This window comes from Siniperca chuatsi, linkage group LG3 (assembly GCF_020085105.1).
Source record: "Siniperca chuatsi isolate FFG_IHB_CAS linkage group LG3, ASM2008510v1, whole genome shotgun sequence".
NCBI classification, from domain to species: Eukaryota; Metazoa; Chordata; class Actinopteri; order Centrarchiformes; family Sinipercidae; genus Siniperca; species Siniperca chuatsi.
This window is the reverse complement of record NC_058044.1, coordinates 33,495,841-33,516,343: the sequence shown is the minus strand read 5'-3', so window position 1 is coordinate 33,516,343 and position 20,503 is coordinate 33,495,841. Positions and strand designations below refer to the sequence as shown.

Here is a 20,503-nt window from a genome sequence, read left to right as displayed (position 1 = left end):
TAAGAAATGCCGGGGATGCTGAACACGGGAACAAAGTACAACAAAAAATGAATATTACAGGGACAACAACCCGACAGCAAACAAAGGAAAAGACCTGGACTAAAGACACTAAGGTAGGTGAGACAGCAAGACACAGGTGCAATCAATCAAGGAGGGGCCAACAATCTAAACTGGAGGGAAAGCAAACAAGGACAGGAAGTAAAACCACAAGACACACAAGGGGAGGAGAACACTACAAAATAAAACCGGAAACAAGACAAAACCTCAAACAATGACAGTACAATGGTATCATACACTTTATGATGGTAAGAAACTCTCAAAGAACAAATAGAAAGTTAATTTTTGACTTGGAACTCTTTCAAAATGGTGTTTGCTTCTGTTAAGTATATTAACTTCTTTCAATTTTATCTACTTAAATCAGAATCTGAAAATGTATCTGTTCTACTGTTTCATGTTGTTGCATGTAGCAGTGGTGACCAGAGTTTATTTTTTTCCACAGAGAACTAAGAAAACTTTCCCTAACCTTCCTGAATTTACCAATCTACCTGCTCTCACAGGTAGTGCCTCACACAGACCCAGCACTGACCCTGTTAAGGGCCAATATATCACAGTCCAAGATCCTGCTCTGGAATCATGAAGGGTTGCCCATGCACTCAGCGAACAAAGAACACAGGAACGTATTTTGTGATGCAAAATGGAATGTATGCTAATTGATATGGTATGTTTGGTTAGCAATATAAGAAAAGTATGAAGCTTTGATCCAATATGATGATGCAGGAACAATAGAAACTGAACTAAGAGGAACTGTTTACACATATCCACTAATCTGGAAAAAAATACAGACTTTTTTTTAAATGATCAGAACCGAAGGGGTTGAACTATCAGAAGGCAACATTGCAGTTGTTCAGGACAGCTACAAATACCTTGGATCCTGCAGGCAAACAAAAACCATGACGAGGCAGCAAGGAAGTCAGCCACAGCCAAATACCTACACAGAGTAAGGCAGGTCCTGAAAAGTCAGCTGAATGAGAAGAACAAGATCTGAACCATCAACACATACACCCTGCCAATCATCAGATACCCTGCTGGTATAATAAACTGGCCAAAGGAGGAGATAGAGGCCACTGATAAAGACAAGGAAGCTCCTCACAATGCATGCACCCCAAATCCAGCACCCTGAGACTGTACACTAAGCGGAACGAGGGAAGCAGAGGACAAGTGAGTGTCAGAACCACTGTCCAGGATTAAAAGAAAGATCCAGTAGTACATCAGGAAGATGGCCCCCAATGATGTATGGTTAAGTGAATATCTCAGGCAGCAGAAACCCGAGAATGATGAGGAGGAGGATGAACCATCATGGAGAGACAAGCCCCTGCATGGCATGTACCACCGACAGATAGAACAAGTGGCTGATATCAAGAAATCCTACCAGTGGTTGGAAAAGGCTGGACTAAAGCGAAGCACTAATCATGGCAGCACAAGAACAGGCACTCAGTAAGATAAAGAGAGGCTGGGGTCTACCACACCAGAAAGGACCCCAGGTGCAGACTGTGTCCCTGAGACAGTTCAGCACATAACAGCAGTGGGTAAGATGCAGGCAGGAACAGTGCACAGGAGTGTGTACAGGAACATCTGCCATAAGTATGGGCTGGAAGTCCCAAGATCAAAATGGAAGACACCTTGTAAGGTAGTTGAGAATGACCAAGCTAAGATCCTGTGGGACCTCCAGATCCAAACTGACAAACTGGTGATGGCTAACCAAACAGACATCACGTTGATCGACAAACAGCGGAAGAAGGCAGTGGTGATAGATGTAGCAATCCCAAGCGACAGCAACATCAAGAAGAAGGAACACAAGCAGCTCGAAAAATACCAAGGGCTGAGAGAGGAGCTAGAAAAGACGTGAAAAGTAAAAGCAAAAGTGGTGCCAGTGGTAATCAGAACACTGGGGGCTGTGACCCCGAAACTGGGAGAGTGGCTCCAGCACATTCCAAGTACAACATCTGAAGTCTCTGTCCAGAAGAGTGTAGTCCTAGGAACAGCTAATATACAGCGCATAACCCTCAAACTCCCAGGCCTCTGGTAGAGGACCCGAGTTTAAGTAAAAGTAAAAATTCCCATTTGACAAACCTACTCAAGTAAAAGTATAAAACTTGGTCAATTAACTACTCAAAGTACAAGTTACTTTGTGTTTTAATATTTTTTTAGGGTGTGTGGGCCAGAAATCTTCACGAGTAATTTTATGCAAGTCTAAGTCTCTTTGAGCAAGAGTCCATGTCAAGTCTCAAGTCTTTGGGGCACAAGTCCAAGCCAGGTCTCAAGTCTTTGGTCAAGGGTCTGAGTCAAGGCTCATGTCTCTTTTTGGAAAAATAAGTGTTACATCTGCTGTGCATCAGGTTAGAAATAGCTACTGTGCAACATGGTTATTTCTAGGGAATGCACCATGCTTTGCATGTTGATTATCTCTAATTTAGCTATTTCTGTTAGTTATTATTTTTTTATCTACATGAAGGTATTGATAATATAACTTTAAAATATCATACTTGCTAGCTGCCTAACCTACCATTGTTGCCTGTATATGTTGTTGTCTTGATATGGACGTGTAAACAACCAAACCATTTGCTTTGATATGAAGGGCGTTGCATATGATTTGCCTTCTCCAATAGCACGGGCAACCAAAACAATATGATTATTCCTAAAGCATCTATGAACATAATCTTTACAACGTAAAGAATTATTGTGGCAATAACACGGGAGCAGCCCATTAGGGGTTACCATTAGTAGGGTAAGTCTATATATAGAAGGAGACCTGTGCATCACGTGTACAGGACTGTTTTATCCACCCATAATTGCTCTCTCCCTATGCTTCTCAAAGATTATTGTTTCCTGAGCAAATAACAACTGGTAGCCTACTGAGTGAAAGCCAAGATCAGTTTCACCATTCTAGTTAATTAATTCACCATCTGGCATCGCTATAAAACAAGTAACAACCAATGTGAATTAGAGAAAAGATATAGGCTAATTTCCATCAAAAGAAAGCCATGCTCTGCACAACGATTCTGTTAATATATCAGAATCCATCCAGTAATCATCTTAATTAAATGTTTACAGTGTGTAGCCTACATTTGTTCTGCATATATGCTTTTAATACGCCATTAATGGAAAGTGAAAGTATTTCTGCCGGCTTTTGAAAAGGCAATGCAGGCTGCTTTCCACCAGTGGCATACTGTGCAGTTACTGGATTTGAGTTACATTAGTAGAACAACCAAACCTTAAATTGAAGGTATTTGCCTGGTTTTCTCAATTTTTGCATTTGCTCTCCTGCATAACCGGGCACACACAGCTTGGATGACAGCTCATTTCGGTTAATGTTGCAAAATGCATAGTAGTTAACAGACTAGTTGTAATGAAGGTATAAATGGCAAATGTAGCAAATTTTAAAGTAGATTACTGGCCCAAAAAAGTACTCGAGTTAAAAGTAAAAGTACAGTTTTAAAAAGGAACGTGAATAGTTACCGTTCCTAAAAAAAAAACTACTTTTTTACAAATTTGGGTTACTTGTAACGAGTTACTACCCACCCCTGATAACACCGTGTGTGTGTGTGTCTGTTTCCGCACCTCCTTTAATCCCCCTCAGCGAGAAGATAAGAAAAGTACATTCATGTGATACCAACAACACTGGGTGACATGTAATGTTAATTTTATTTCACTTATTCATCTTCATGCATAGGGGAGGAATTGTGTATATATATATATATATATATATATACACACACATAAAATTGTTATAGTTTGAGGTTTTGTTATTTCCTGTTTTATTTTGTAGTGTGTTCCTTTCCTTGTGTGTCTTGTGATTTTACTTCCTGTCTTTGTTTGCTTTCCCTCCAGTTTTGATTGTTGGCCCCTCCTTGATTGTTTGCACCTGTGTCTCGTTGTCTCACCTCCCTTAGGGTATTTAGTCCAGGTCTTGTCCTTTGTTCATTGTTCGATCATTGTGTTCCTGTCGTATGTGTGTCGCCGTTATGTGCATTTTTTGTTCTACCTAGTTCCCGTGCCCAGTTCCCGTGCCCAGTTCCCGTGCCCAGTTCCCGTGCCCAGTTCCCGTGCCCAGTTCCAGTTCCCAGTTCCAGTTCCCAGTTCCCGTGCCCAGTTCCCGTGCCCAGTTCCCGGCATTTCTGTTTTGTTTAGCCTTGTTGGACTCTTTTCTTGGTTTCCACCACTGCCAGCCGGTAACCTATTACCTATTACTTGGACCTGTATCTGCCTACCTGCCTGTTATCTGTTTGTTGCCTGTCTGCCTACCGGTCTGTCTGCCTGTACCTGCCTGTAAGCTACTTCACCCCAATAAACACTGTAGCCATCCGGCTACTTCATCCTCATACAGCTTCCTGGTCGTCTGCATCAGATTTCGGGTAGAAGCAAGATTTTCGTCATTGCCTGGGCTGAGGGAGGCCAACCCTGAGTGGCTCATGGACTATCTCTATCCAGCTTGCAACTCCTCAGCCTGTTTACCAGCCAGACTGCCGAACCCGCTAGCAACCAGCCAGACTCCCGAGCCTGCTAGCAACCAGCCAGACTCGCTGCCTGCTAGCCCTTTATCAGTCAGGCTTGGTTACGTGGGCCTGCAATCTGCCTGTCCCGAACCGGTCCCAGTTCTGAACCCATACCTGGGTACCCGCCTGGCTCTTGGTGGTCCTCGCAGTCATCGGACTGCACCTCAGCCTGCCAGTCATCCGCCTGCACCCCAGCCCGCCAGTCATCCGCCTACACCCTCGCCTGCCAGTCATCAGCCTCCACCCCAGCCTGCTGGTCCTAGCATCTCAGCCTGCAAGCCAGGGGGTACCTCAGTCTGTTGCTGTCTTGGCACCTTTTGGGAAACCCCCCAGGAGTAAGCGTGGCTCCCACAGCAGCTCGCCTGCTCAGCTGCTCGCCTGCCCCGCTGCCCATCACCACAGCGCTGCGGCGGCCTCCAGTTCCTGCACCGCGGCGGCCATCACTCTCTGCTGGATCGCAGCAGCCCCCAGTCCCTTGGACACCCTGCTGGATCGCAGCAGCCCCCAGTCCCTTGGACACCCTGCTGGACCACAGCAGCCCCCAGTCCCTGGACACCCTGCTGGATCGCAGTCGCCTTCTTTCCTGGCTGGATCGCAGCAGCACCAACCCCTTGGACGCCCTGCTGGATCGCAGCAGCCCCCAGTCCCTGGACTCCCTGCTGGATCGCCGTCGCCTCCTTTCCCGACTGGATCGCAGCAGCACCAACCCCTTGGACGGCTTGCTGGAGAAGGTCGCCGACATCTGTTGCATAATAGCCAAACCTTATATGGATTCAGATGTGAATGTGATACAGCATTCTAGTGAGGCTGACAGACGAAGAAGAAGAACAAAATGAAGACTTTGGAGTGGCCTAGTCAAAGTCCTGACTTGAATCCTATTGAGATGCTGTGGCATGACCTTAAAAAGGCAGTTCATGCTCAAACCCTCCAATGTGGCTGAATTACAACAATTCTGCAAAGATGAGTGGGCCAAAATTCCTCCACAGCACTGTAAAAGACTCATTGCAAGTTATCGCAAATGCTTGATTGCAGTTGTTGCTGCTAAGGGTGGCCCAACCAGTTATTAGGTTTAAGGGGCAATCACTATTTTACACAGGGCAATGTAGGTTTGGATTTTGTTTTCCCTTAATAATAACAACCTTCATTTAAAAACTGCATTGTGTGTTTTCTTGTATTATCTTTGACTAATATTTAAATTTGTTTGATCTGAAACATTTAAGGACGGGGACAAACACTTTTTCACACCACTGTATGTGGTAAACATTTGAAAGAAAGTGCAACAAACAAAATAATTAGACTGGAGAGAGTTCAGTGGTGGGAGGTGTAAAGTTTTGCACAATTGGCATCTGTCACCGCCTCCATAATAAGAGACTTTAAGAATAGGAGAGCCCGATAATCGCTCTCTTCTCTGGCATCTAATCTTGTACCCTTTCTTTTTGCTCACTTGCTTATCTTTTACTTTCTTGCCCGGAACTCAGCTGGATCCCAGAGCCTACAGAGCATGCTGAAGGCTGGCATCCAGCCAACCCTGAAAGAAAGAAACCTGCTCCAGTCTGTGCAACATCTGTGTTCTAACACTATAAAAGTTAGAACTGTAACAAACTCTGAATTCAACAAACATCTGACACCACCGCTCTCACCACGTTTCACAACCCATGGCCGAGCTGCCCTGAGAAAGCCAGAGAGCTCCAGGGAGTGGTGGCCCACACGTGAATCAGCACAGAAAATCTGCTGTCCCCTCCCTTGCAGCACAACCTTTTCCCTTGCCATCTGAACCACTGGGTGAAACTTTACCTTTTCCTGTTATCAGCGGTTGATGTTATGAAGTGATTAAGAAGTGTTAAGTATTGAAACGATATTGAATTGTTTCAGATATTTCCCTTCTGCTTCCCAACAATCTCTCAGCCGCTGAATGGTGCCTTAAGTTAATTTCACATGTTAAAGTTTTTATCTCCTGTGTTCCCACAAGTTAGTCCACTTTGCCAAGATATCATTCACTGCTTTATTCACTGATTTTGCGGCCCCGTATTAATGTATTTACACTACATTGTCTGACTCCTTCCAGAGACGGCTCTCTTTTTTTTTTTTTTACAGCTACTACAAACCACAGCTACAGGGTATCTAACACACTGTAAGTTATTTCACTATAATACTTCTATTTTAGCTTCTCGTCATTGGCCAACGGTTACTTTAAGAATTGATTTAGAGATGTTTCTAATTTTTACTGAAGTCTTAATGTAGTTTAGCCCCTAGCTATGTCACTGACCTTGTACCTCCTCACAAGTTGAAGTGTGAGATCCTCAGGCAAGGTTCTCCTGGCCATTTCAAACTCCTGGCTAATTTCTAAAGATAAACATGTTTCTTCCATCAGCCTAGCTAAAACACTATCATCCTTTAAATCACAAGCTATCCCATCTTGTATGCCTGTTCCAAGGGACTTGCAGCTCTAACAATGTTATCTTAATTATGTTCTGCTCTGTAATTGCTTTTTTGTTTTAATTTTATGCTGAACATGCTCTTCTTCATCCTCTCTTAATGATTCTGTGATGCACATTATTAACTCTGTAAAGCTTTGTGCCATACTGTTTTTAAAATGCCATAAAAATAAAGTTCATTCTTTTCATAGATTCTGTAACAAATGAGAAATAAAGCAAACTGAAAGAAAATCTACACACTGACATATTGTTATACCACATGACATTAAACATGACGCATACCTAATGAGCAGTCAGGTCCAGTCCAGTTCTGGTCACAGGTACAAGTGCTGGTCTCTGTGTTGTAGGTGCCGTGACCTGAACACTGGTCTGGACACATGGCCTTGGCAATCTCACAGCTGGCTCCGCCCCAGCCTGGCTGACAGTGACACTCGCCATGAATGCACACTCCATGGGCCGAACAACTGGGGTCTATGCAGTCCACTGGAGACAGAATGATGAAGAGAGAGTTAACAATATACCAAATAGTGCATATAGCGCACACACACACACACACACACACACACAGATGTACACATGTACTGAAAATGACATGAGTCTTAATGAAGGTATTATTTATGACTGTTGTCATTAAGTGTCATTTGGTTAATTATGTCACTTTTAATGCAAAGTTGACATTGTATGAGATGTCCTTGTTGTGACAACTTGACATTAACCAAGACAAAAATGTAATGTGTCACGACAACTAGACATTAACCAAGACAACATAACCTGTCAATGTCTTTGTTATAACAAGTTGACATTAACCAAGAAAACATAACCATGCCATGTCATAAACATGCCATAGCAGGCCGAATTATCAAACTTTAAGAAACTATTTACCTTTATGTGTTAACATTATATTATACTGTCATGTGGTTGGTTTTGACATTGGGACCATTGTAATTGTGTCATGAATAATTCCCTTGACCTCATGTAAAGTGGAACCATTTGGACTTTTCATAACAATGTCATTAAATGTGGCAAGTTTGACGACAAAGTATAGTACCAAGGTGATTTACGGAGTTTCCTGAATGACCAACAGCTTTACTTGTTGCTAAAGTAACGTTAGCTAACCTAACCACATTGGTGCTGGTGGTTGAGGTGAGTTTCCCCTTTCACTGTGAAGCACTTTGGGTATCAAGATAAAGCGCTAATGTTATATAAATGTAACTAATCCTGTCGTGGTTTTAGGGTTTGTTTAGACATGTCCTGATTTATTTTGATATACACTCTTCTCCTCATGTGTTTTATAGTTTTACTTCCTGTCTATGTGTCATTTTCTCTCCACTTTTGATTATCTGCCCGCCCTGTTTAGTTTCACCTGTGCCTTATTATCTCCCCTCACCTGAGTGTATATAGTCTGTATGCTTCCCATTTTTTTGTCAGTTCGTCTTTGTCTTATGTCAAACGTCCCGACCTTTGTTTCCTGTGTTCTCCCAGTGTTTCTTGGATTATTTCTCTGTTTCTTTTGGACCTCGTCTGGATTTTGAATTCTAATTATGCCTTGCTCCCTTGGAATTGTTTGCCTTTGTTGGACTGCTTCCCTGGTTTTGACCACTGCCTGCCTGATATCTGTATAAGCCTTTTTTGTTCATCATTAAATCATTGAACCAGCCTGCCTCCATTGACTGCGTTTAGGGCCAAACCCTTGTTTCCCCCTGCTACCCTGTAAATACATAAAAAACCTTACATCCTTTTTTTTGTGGTAGCTAGTCAAAAATTTCTTAGGGGGATTACACTGGGGGAATTTGGACCACAGTATTTCTAAAATTCTTCTAACACCCTGTGTGTATCTATGCTTTGATGATTTCGAAAGAGATGGTCCATGATCTGATACAAAGACATCACAGATGAATTTGTAACAATATGATACACTGCGATTCAAAGCTGATATGATCTGATTCAGTTGTGACTTGATATTTATTCAGCATGTGATATTTTACTTATTAATGAACTACAGAAAAATGACGATTCATTAATATTTTTATTTCAATGCACTAAATTAGGAATGGCTAGAACATTTTGTCTGCCGCTACATCAGTAATAGTAAACATGGGGTGGACTCGGTCGAGACCAGAGCAATAGAGATACTAGATACCCTCCAGGCATATTTTACGACACACAGAAATACTCTGCTTTGAATAAAAATATGCGTCTGATATGTTTTTTTTCACAAAGAATTCAACTAACTAGTTAAAGATTCACAAAACTGCATACTCCTTCTCCTTCACAAGAAAATCCAGAATTTGTAAATATTGTTTCAAAAGTTTCACTACCCATAGTCCATCCCCAGTGTATGTGTACTGGTGGTTTAAAGTTTCCACATCACACTTATGTAAGTTGAATATTTGACCACAATTGGCTTCCAAACTAGTTGTGATGTCACAAAATCATGCTTGTAGGTACATGTGTTAAAATAAGGTGCGCATAGAGAAACTTAACTCATTCTGTAAATGAAAGTGAAAACAGCCTTTTAGTGTCACATACACATACATACTCTGCACATACACATAGTGAAGCTCAAACATCCAAGTAAAGAATGTAAAGTGAATAAACAAAACACATTTTTGAGAGGCGGGGGACTTTAATAGCTGAGACCGGGGGTAGAGACCGAGACAAGTCTAAGATGAAATAAACAAAAACATGTTGAGACCGAGACTGTACTCTAGTTGTACTGTAAACAACATTGGTATATTTTCACCTATACATGGTTGATATCGCAAAAATGTTAGCAAACAGTTGCTTATTTATACATCCAGCAGACACAAAGCAACATTAGTTTTCATTTGGACTAGTGTTTCTTTTCAATACTCAATATGTAGACCTCTCCTTCTAGGTCTGTTTTGGTCTCCACAAACTATGTGAGTATATAGCTTGTATATAGTATATATGTGTTCAGACTCGCTTCACCAGCTCATTGCTAACTTTGTCTGTATGCTGTTTGGTGCGGTGCAGGTTGCATACAGTGGGTTTATCAGAGCTTTTTCACTGAAAACAGAAGCCTGCTGTGGCTAAAAACAAGGTTGATGAGAGTGATGACTGAACCAAGTTGCGTACCATAACACCAAAGAAAAAAATAGTGATTAGTGGAGCTTAAACAAAGAGCATCAGATAAAAAACAAGAACAGGACTAGGACAAGGTTGTTGATTGGACACAAACAAATACACAGTTCATTACACAGGGGTTTAGGTGCAAGTAATAGAAAAAGAATTGAGGAAATAGAAAAAGAAATTGCATTCAATTATGTCTGCTTCCTGAGATTTGTAACAATCCCATTTCATCCAGTATTTTTCACCCTTGTCTTTCTGTAGCCAAAAGGTCATCTTTTCCATGGCACGATGGATGAGAGAGCTGAAGTAAAGGAGTAGCTGGTGGACTAAGTCAAACACCTAGCAACCCAAATCGTGGACCACCAAACCAGAGCTATAAAACTAGTGAATACTGAACATAATGCAAAATGTATTTTAGGTTATATTTTTTGCCTCTCTCAATACTCACATGGAATGGCTTTCACTATTTGTTTCTTATAGATTCCTGCGCTGACAAATTAACATTATATTCAATTTGTGTAAAATATTGTGGACTGCTGCAGGCTTGCAGGTGAGGATAAACACGTGAGTTGAATTGATCCAATGTTAGTTTTATTGCAGGGTTTGAACATTGATGATGATGCTGACTGTTGACTGGTTTTATCTGAATAAAGAGAACAACACGTATGTCATGTGATGTTTCTGTTTCAGGAGAAAATGTCATGGGTAGCAATAAATGTGCGCTAAATCCATTATTTATGTTGACATTTAATTATGTAGTGACGTCTTTACCAAATTTCAGCATCTCAATCATGGAAAATTATGCCGAGCAGTGTCAAAATGTCCCGGAGCAAGGGAGCTAACTACTGCTAATAACATAATATGTAACTAATGTACCTTTTTGTGTCTTGTTCTTGGAAGAAATTACTCTTACCTTCCTCACAATTATCGCCCTTATAACCAGTATTGCAGATGCAGGCGCCCATAATGCATATGCCGTGTCCTCCACAGTGGATGTCGATGCACTGGTTGGCTGGCACATCACACTCAGTGCCTTTCCACCCGCTGTAGCACTGGCAGCGACCACGGGAGTACTGGCCATTACCACTGCACAGCACTGGACAGGCAGCTAGACCAGACACATGCAGGAAGATGGATCAGTTAGACAAACTGGCTTTAAAGACTGATTAAGTTAGACACTTGAACCCACAATGTTCCCCTTCAGCTCCCAAATTTTCATATAGTTAACAGTGTCTGCACCGTGCAAACAACAAATTAGTCATAAAAAAGGCCAAATTTGGGGCACATGATACTGTACAAATGCACTGCACTGCACATACCTTCAATTGTCCTGTGGCCATTGCCAGACTTCTTTAGCTGTAAGTTTTACTACATCACAAACGTGCCTGACAAGTGGAATAAGAAAAGGAGAGGAAGCCCTACTCTGGCTCATCCAAACAACCACCTGGTTTAAAAACAGTTTGTTAGGAGATGGCACTAACCTACCAAGACTGAGCTCACTCATCACTGCCACAGTTTGGATTAGGGTTCAGCTTCTACAAGGAGATAATATTGTCCTTTAATTACTCAGATATTGTACAGCCAATGTGGTGTGCCTTCAGTGTGATGGATAAGATTTAGTTTGGTGGATTACAGCTTGTCAATACTGCATGGGAACACCTTAAGATGAACTGATTCTGATGTGTATGGCCTGGTAAAGGCAAGAATTGTTACATGTTGGGGAGGGAACACTGACTACCAGTCATTTCCTGAAATAAAGATGGTCAGTTATGAATATATTGAATATCGGTACGAAAACAGAAAATCAATATTAACCGGAAAAAACAATGGTGTTATGATTAAACCAAATTTGGAGTGATGTGCCATCTCCCAACAAACTGTTTTTAAACCAGGTGCTGCCTGTTGCCGCTGCTCTGTCTTGTCGTCTTATTTTTCCAACTTTTAGTTTTCCTTTTTCTGAAAAAAACCCCCCAAAACATTGACGTGATAGTGAGCAGCTATAACGAAAGAGTTTCCCCTCGGGGATCAATAAAGTATTTCTGATTCTGAGTCTGATGAAGTGATGAAGCTGGCAACACAGTCAGAAGAGAACTGGTGTTTCTCTAATGGCCAATAAATTCTTGGACCAAGACACTGGGACAGTGGTAAAATGCCTCAACTTCTCTTCAAATTAAATGTTTTATTGATAACATTTTTATGTAGACGACTATTTGAAAAAAACAATATATCCCCAGAGCTTTTGATTGTAAATTAATCATTACAAGTCCAAAATGAATGTTTTGTTTATCTATGGTATAGCAACCTGTTCTCATTCTCAGGTGGTCAAATACTGACGTTTTGTCATGCCCCTTTGGTGTCTGTATGAGATGCACAGGGCTTTCAATAATTACTTCAATATAAAACCATCCGCGGCAATATTCGACACTCAGAGGATCCATTCATTCCAATTTTTACCTGATCGTGGCGCTATAAGACGCTGTGAGCATCAGCTCGGTCGGTCAGGAGAACCGAGAACTAGCCTCATTGTTAATTCCCATGTTAAGGTTTTCTTTCAATGATATCCTCAACATTTCTCAACACAAAAACATGAAGGTGTCCTTGATAATTCAACAATATTAGTAAGTTAATGTTATGGCCATCAGTTTAAATTATTTCTTCTTCGATTCTGAGTAATAAAGTTTTTTTTGTCAGTTTTGGATAGTGGAAGGCTAGGCTACATTACCCATGATCCTTAGGAATCCAGCTTACCGCTTACCCTGAAGTCTGGTGGAAAATGTTTAAATTACTTAATAAAGTACTTATTGCACAATGAATTTGCAGTCATAATCAGCCAGACATAGTGTGCCACACAGGTTTTTAAACTTTTTTGATATCATGCGGAAGCTGTAAACTCCTGTTTTGGCTAAAATATCTTAAATAAACCAATGTTTTTACTTTTTGTTAAGAAACAATGCAAGTTTCTTAACAGAGATCCTGGCATTTGGATTCAGGTTACAGCCGACCGGCAGCAATTTGAAGTTTGAGTCGAATGTGCTGAGTCCACCCACAACAGGCCTTCATGCAAGTATCAGCATCCATAGCAATCACCATAGCAACGATCTGAGACCTGAAAGAATCTTCGCAATAACTAACAAAACTAAGGATCATATACATTCACTGAACAAAGATTATGAAAATAAAATGCACATTTCTTGCTAGAAATGTATCAAAATGCATTTTAATGCAGAATCTTAAAGTATAGCATTTTCCACTGAGAATAAAAGGAATGTCTGCCATTTTTTTTGCTTTCACAAAAGAAACTTGGCAGTCACGTGACGTGGACGCAGGCCAATAGAAAATAATAGGACAAAAAAAAAAAATTTCTCAGAAACAAAGGAGAAATAATTAAATTAATTAAATTAATTATACATATTGTATTGTTGAATTAACAAGGACACCTATGTGTTTTTGGGTTGAGAAACGTTGAGGATATCATTGAAAGAAAACCTAAGCCTTAAGAAAACCTTAACATAGGAATGGGGTCATCAGTTCTCAAATGGGACTGGTGCTCAGTGTCTTATAGCACCGTGGTCAGGTTATTGAAGTGAATGGACAGCCAAACTGTTGCTCTAAGAGTCTAATATTGCTGCAGATGGGTTTACATTGGGGTTAATTTAAAGCCCAGTGCATCTCATATAGACAATAAAGGGTGCCTTGTGCATCTGTATGAGACACCGAGGTGCATGACAAAACGTCACTATTTGACGACCTGGGAACAAGCAGCAAACTTCGGGGCTGAAAAGTGAAGACAGTGGGGAAGTGCCTTAAACCTGCATTCTTTCTATTGACCAGCTGGAGGCGAGTCTACTGGTTAGAAGAACAAGTCCTAAGTTCTCGCTTGATTTATTACCTCAGTAAACGGCTTTCTAATAAGTTTATTGTGTCAATCGCTAGTTTCAAGTCTTCTTCAATACAGCATGATGTTCATTTTGTAAATTATGGCCACATTTAGAGTAAAACAGCATGGTATGCTTTAGGGCGTGGCTACCTTGTGATTGACAAGTCGCTACCATGGCGACTTATCAATCAGGATAGAGGCATAGCAATGCAAATCCATGGCACTTAGTACATTTAAACAGCTGTGAACTTGTTTTGGTTGTTATTGTGTTTTCGTCTTAGAACTTACTTTGACCCATTCACAGTGTGTTTTCAATTCATGAAAGTTAACTGTAACATTTTGGTCGCCTAAAATGTCTTGTCCAGCTAAAAATGTCTTGATAACTTAACGTATGCTATGCCCCCCAGCTCCACCCCCTCATCCAAATATGGTCACTTCCAGTCACTGGTTGCAAAAAAACAAGAGGGCGACGGCCAAAATGCCAATGTCGAGGCTTCAAAACAGTAGTCCACAAACCAATGGGTGATGTCACAGTGACTACGTCCACATCTTTTATACAGTCTATGCCTGGGAATGAGAATGGATTGGGTATAGTTGCCAGCTAGTGTGGAAAAAATGGACACTGACGTCCGGGTCAGTGGCGGACTGGTCCACTTATGAAAAGACGGTCGCTCTTCTTTAAGAGAGATCCAAATATATTACCATTGTGGCATGTTGAAGGTAAATTAAAGTTCAGAACTCTACTGACTAACGTGACTGTTATTGAGGGTGTTATCTCTTATAACACTCTAACGTTAGCCTTAATATGAGGCTATAATGTGGCTAGCTAGCCATGTAGCCAGCTGCGTTGAGCTCAACAGCTACGGTACTCATGTTAATATAAAAATCTGAAAATAATGACATGATCATACAGTCGTCCTTTCTCCCTGTAGACATTGTTGCTGTGTGACACTCACCTGTTTTTTATAGTCCGCTATGAGATTTGTTTTCAGCAAGAAAACAAACAACAAGACTAATGTTAGGTCAACACTACGTGCTAGCTAACGTCAACTTTTACTGTAGCTGTCTGTCTAACGTCAAGCACAGTGGGTTTTAATAGCATCACTACAACGTACTGTACTCTTAGATTGGATTAAAATGCAAATATTTACCTAATGTCTTATAGTGTAAGGATGATTGAAATGTCCTTGTACGGTAAGTGTTGCAATATAGGACCCCTATAAAAATTAAATGATGGGGGAAAAAGTGTTATTTTCATTTTTTGGCTGCCGGGCCAGTGAAAATATAGAAGGGGCCAGTAAAACTCTGATCTACTGGCCAAGTGGGGAAAAAATTTTATGTTGGACACTGAGTGGACACTTTGATGACAAGCTAAACATTACCTAAAGCTAGCTAGCCATATCCTAAGAATACCATAGATAACGTTACGTGAAACACCAATGCACAAAGTAACCTAAATCTATAGCTAATGTATAGCTATATGTTGCAAAATGAATTCATTACTCTATCACAAAATAGTCATCACTTGACATGACTGAGTCAGAGATATGTTTTGGCATGGCTTTGCTTGATTGATGTACCTGGAGTGAAAACAGTTTTAGGTTATGCAAAATAGCTGAACACACACAGGTAATCCCATTGCAAAAGGATTTTTAAGGTAAAAGGTCAGTGTATTCCTTACACATACAAGTGTGCAGGTCACACTCACTGCTTGGATAACAACCTCCCAACAATTACTGCCTCTCTATGGGAAGAAGAGAGAGAGTATTTGTGTGTGTGTGTGTGTGTGTGTGTGCGTGTTTACCTCGAGAGCAGTCAGGCCCCAGAAATCCTGGGAAACAGTGGCATATTCCTGAGAGACAATCTCCGTTGCCATGACAATTCTGAGGACACTCCATAATCGACTCTGATTAAGAGTGCGAGAGAAAGAGAGAGAGGTGGTTTAAGATTCATTATGAGAAAGAGATGCACATCCTCCTACAATGTAAAACATTCAAAGAAAAAAGGAACATTTCTTTTACAAGTTCAACTCTGTAATCTCAGATTTCAAACAGCTAAATTACCTCTCAAAATTAAAAATACTCCTAGGAGATCGAGACAGGGCATATATTGCTGCCCAATATGTATCAACATGCCACAACCTGAGGGACAGTTAATGACCAAGACACACACACAGACATTCATTAATAAAAATAAAAAAAAGTTCATATAGTTTTCACTTATTTGTATTTATATTTTTTAACTGCAAGTCTACAATTATTATTATTATTATTATTATTATTATTATTATTATTATTTTATCTTATTTATCTGTATATATTTTAATAGCACATTTCTTCTGTTTATGTATATGTTTTTATTTCACACCTGCTTTGGCAATGTTAACGTGTTTCCCATGCCAATAAAGCCCCCAATGAATTTAATTAATTGGGTAGGCTGGATATCCAACTGAATATCTTAAGAAATAACACACATATACATACACACAACACTGGGAGACCAGTCCTCTGTGGTTGCCGTAGTTACAGCTAGTCAGTCCAATCAACACACTCCAACATAAAATTACCCTGCTGCCTTTCTCTCGCTCTCTCTTTCTGTCTTTCTATCACACACTATTGTTGGCTCTCTGCCGTAGCTAACCATACCACGCGTACCGCACGCACGCACACACACACCTCTCAGGCAGAACAAAAATGTCCAATTTTTAACAATAAATAAATACTATACTATACTACTATGCCTTACAATGTACATACTGGTGTTGGAGGAAAACATTATTTGTCATTTATTGAAAATCACATCTGGTTTGGTGAGTGTGTTCATCCTCTGATATGATGGGGTTCCTCCCAACTAAGGATATCAGATATATTTGCAGGTTATTTGAACCACAAGTCATAATGTCATGATGTTTGGCACACAAATTAATTGGGTGTGCCTTTACTTGGGTCTCTAAAAGCTAAAGGATTGTCCTCAAAATAACCACATTTTTCACCTATCTGTTCAAAAGGTTCAACTGATTCAACAAAGATTTCTGCCCAGCCATTTGTGCTTTGTACTGTTCGCCATTATAAAAACATGTAATTTTTAATTGAATTCCTGTAATGACAAGTTGGTATCATTCAGGTTTAACTGGTGGGGTCACATTAAGTAGGTTATGTTGTATGGATTGTGTGTACTTAAGTGCACTTACACACATTTACATGCACTTATAGTAACTCACGTGTCTCACCTATGATAATGGTATTGTAAGAGACTTGTTCTGTGTTGCGTCCATCGTTGTAAAATGCCAGATGCCAGATTCCTGTGTCCAAGTACTGGATAAAGCCAGCCTCATGCACGTTCACCGAGCGTGTGTGTCGGGCTCCTCCGACCGACTCTTCCTCGTGGGCACCAGCTGGGTGTGCATGTCCTGCGTCTGTATCTCTGAGCGCTCGTTTGTCTTTGGAAATGAGGCGACTACCGTCCAGTAGCTCCACAAAGTCGTACTGGAAGACAAAAGTCGAACAGTCCATCCATCTTAACAACTAGCCAGATTTCCATTAAGTTTGCTATGATTATTCACGAACCCCCAGAGGAATATGGATTTTGGCAATCCTCTGAACTTTTATCTATCACCACTGTCAACTCATAAAACCCTTTGGTCCATGACAAGGTATCTCAATCACTAATGGTTGGATTTATATGAAATTTGCTCTAGATATTTATGGTCTTCAAAGTTTAATTCCTGATGTTATTGATAGTTTGCTTCTGTTTCAGTAACGTCGGAATGTTCTAATCACAAACTTAGATGTGGTTATTAGCTTACGCTACTGTAACACACACACACACACAAAATGCCCAGACATTGCGTTACTTTTTATTCAGCAAAAAGAATAGTTAAACAAGGGCAACAAGACTGAATATCCACACTAAAAGAAATAATGGGAACTTAGATGGATTAGGTTGTGACAAGGACACATACACACAACCATGTCTATTATCTGTGCTAACATTGAGCTGTGATAGGGGTGGCATTGTATGAAGCTGTCTTTTACAGATAAGTGGATTAGTCCCTTGATAGAAGACACGATTCACCACACAGAAATGTAAGTGTAGTCATTAAAGGAATAGTTTAGGCTTGTAAGAAGCTTATCTGATTCATTATGAACTAAGAATCCATAAAGCACTTGACCTAGACACACTTGCAAAGGTGCAAAAGGGATTTGGGGTTTTGACATTTTGGGAGGCAGAATTTTTTCAGCACTTTTGGCATTTGTTAAAAGTAGAAAGACCAGAGGATTCTGGATGGTTGAGGACAGGCTTTCTTAAACGTTATGTCAGAGATCTCAAAACAGTGGCGGCCACTGATCCGATGTGAATATTTCATTCTAGCGACACAGATGAATGACACTAGCTTCTGCTGAAGTTTGAGCGGGTTAAATCCCATCTTCAACACGTGTTTTTTAATCAAGCAGTAGACTCAGGTGCTGCCCTAGCTTCTGTGAACAACTGTGCCCATATCTTTGCCATATCATATTGTTCTTTGTTTCATACGGCATCTTTTACTAGTATCATGACCCACGACAGTTTTACCGTGGCATCTATTTCACGCTTAACTGTCCTGCTGGTGGATTCCTCTCTGATTTGTTTTCTTCCATTTGTCTTTTGCAGATAAGGTTCTGTTGTAAGTTGATGGTGATTGAAACCCCATTCAGACATGGCTTCATCTATCTGTTAAAGTGATGGTATTAATCTGACAGCATTGAGTTCAGACTTGTGCTGTGTTGAAAGTGATATGGAAATGTTACTAGGTCAGACCGAATAAAATTGCTGTTGTGACATGACTCGGGCAGACTTTTTCTGACATGAGACCACCATGTTAAATTGTTTTATGTTCTCTGCCATCAGATTAATGTCAGAATCAGAATCAGAAATACTTTATTGATCCCCGAGGGGAAACTCTTTTGTTACAGCAGCTCACTATCACGTCAGTGCACACAGGAATAGAAGTACTAAGCAAAAAAATATAATACACTATAATACAAGTCAGAAAATAAATTAAGTACCAAGTGGGTATAAGTATAAAATAAAATAAGTGTAAAGTGCAAAGTGGGTTTACCAATTGATGATAATAATATGGTATAAAGTAATAGTGCATGAACTGCCAAGTTAAGAGTAGCTTATTTATAATGAGACGGAGGATATTGCACAGCAGTAATAGAGGTATGAATAAATATCAATATATTGCACAATTATCTCAAGTATTGCAGAGATGTAATGATCAATGTCCAGTTTAATGACTTAGGGTCATACAGACTTCACTTAGAGCTACGGCAACAGGCAACATGCACATTGCCGCAATGTAAAGGGTGCATGTCTGAAAGGGCCTTTAGGCTAGATATACTAGGTTTGGTAAACATTTAGTCTCTATAAACTCCCTTGTGAAATGCTTGAGCTGTAAAAATAAATTAACATTTAATTGTATGTGCATGCACATGCATGTGTTTGTGAAACCAACCTGTGTATGTGAGGGCGGTAGGCCTTTGCGTCCATACACCCCAACAAGAGCATCTTTCTGGACGGAGATGTTGAATTTCAAGAACTGCGGTTGGTCAATATATAGCTGGGATCTCCAAAATACACCTTGGATAAAGAACACAAACAAATGAAAATTATCATACAGTTGAATCAACATCTCTCTAAAACAGTTCCAACAAAAACGAAACATTATAACCTTCACGAAGGTAGGATTTATTGCAGGACTGTTGTGTTAGACTGCATTAGTTTTAGCTAGGTGCACCTAATAAATTGGCAACTAAGTGTATTATGCTTTGGTGAGTATGTTTTGTTGTGTGAGAAATTTTACACTTTCTGCACAGAGTGGCAAAGTGATATGGTATGGTAGGCTTGCATGTGTGCATGTGTGTGTGAAACTAACCAGGTGGGACATCTTGTATGGCTCGTCTCCCCACATCCACCTCTCCTGTGTCTATAGTGTTGTTCTCTAGAAGAAACATTTTACCTGCAGAGAGATAATCAGATAAAACATGGAGTTCAGAAATGTAAATAATTTAGTTTCTTCTTTTCATCCATGTAATAGCACTTCTGCAATGGTCAAAATATCATTAAATATAAAGGAGGTGTTGGCAGTACATTTAGCTCTATTCAAGTGCTGAAATCTGCAGATGAAAGACTGATCTTGAATGCAGACATTGTTTTTCTGCCCTTCAATATGTATTTATGTTTAAAGAAAAATATATACTGGCACACAGGATCTGATCACCCAGTTTCCACATAGGGTCAAGTTTAAAAAAAAAGTTTTTATTATTACATTTACTGAGTATCTAAATTAAGACCTTTTTTGTGTTTTTTTGTAATGAAAACAACAAAACTGGCATTGGTGGACCCTTGGTGGGCTATTAACCTAAACACCACAGAGACATTTTGGCTTGATGGAAATGCATAATATTCAAACTGTATTTACCATTCTTACTGATTTATCTGCTTTTATCATGGCTAACTTGGACATCAATCGCTACATCAGCTGGCTTATCAGTCTGAGCTGT

The 20,503-nt window shown here is 40.3% G+C and overlaps 1 protein-coding gene across 12 annotated transcripts in view; it reads right to left on the bottom strand.

Moving 5' to 3' along the window:
* The window catches only part of LOC122870684 (teneurin-3), a 422,149-nt gene that overhangs the window by 120,713 nt on the left and 280,933 nt on the right, over nt 1-20,503 (bottom strand). For all 12 annotated transcript variants that reach the window (XM_044185050.1, XM_044185062.1, XM_044185096.1 and 9 more), the window contains 6 exons: nt 19,876-19,959; nt 19,456-19,580; nt 17,188-17,443; nt 15,763-15,864; nt 10,995-11,189; nt 7,271-7,471 (listed from right to left, as the gene is read on the bottom strand). In XM_044185050.1, coding sequence (XP_044040985.1) covers nt 7,271-7,471; nt 10,995-11,189; nt 15,763-15,864; nt 17,188-17,443; nt 19,456-19,580; nt 19,876-19,959 — 963 coding nt within the window. The remainder of the gene's footprint in view (nt 1-7,270; nt 7,472-10,994; nt 11,190-15,762; nt 15,865-17,187; nt 17,444-19,455; nt 19,581-19,875; nt 19,960-20,503) is intronic.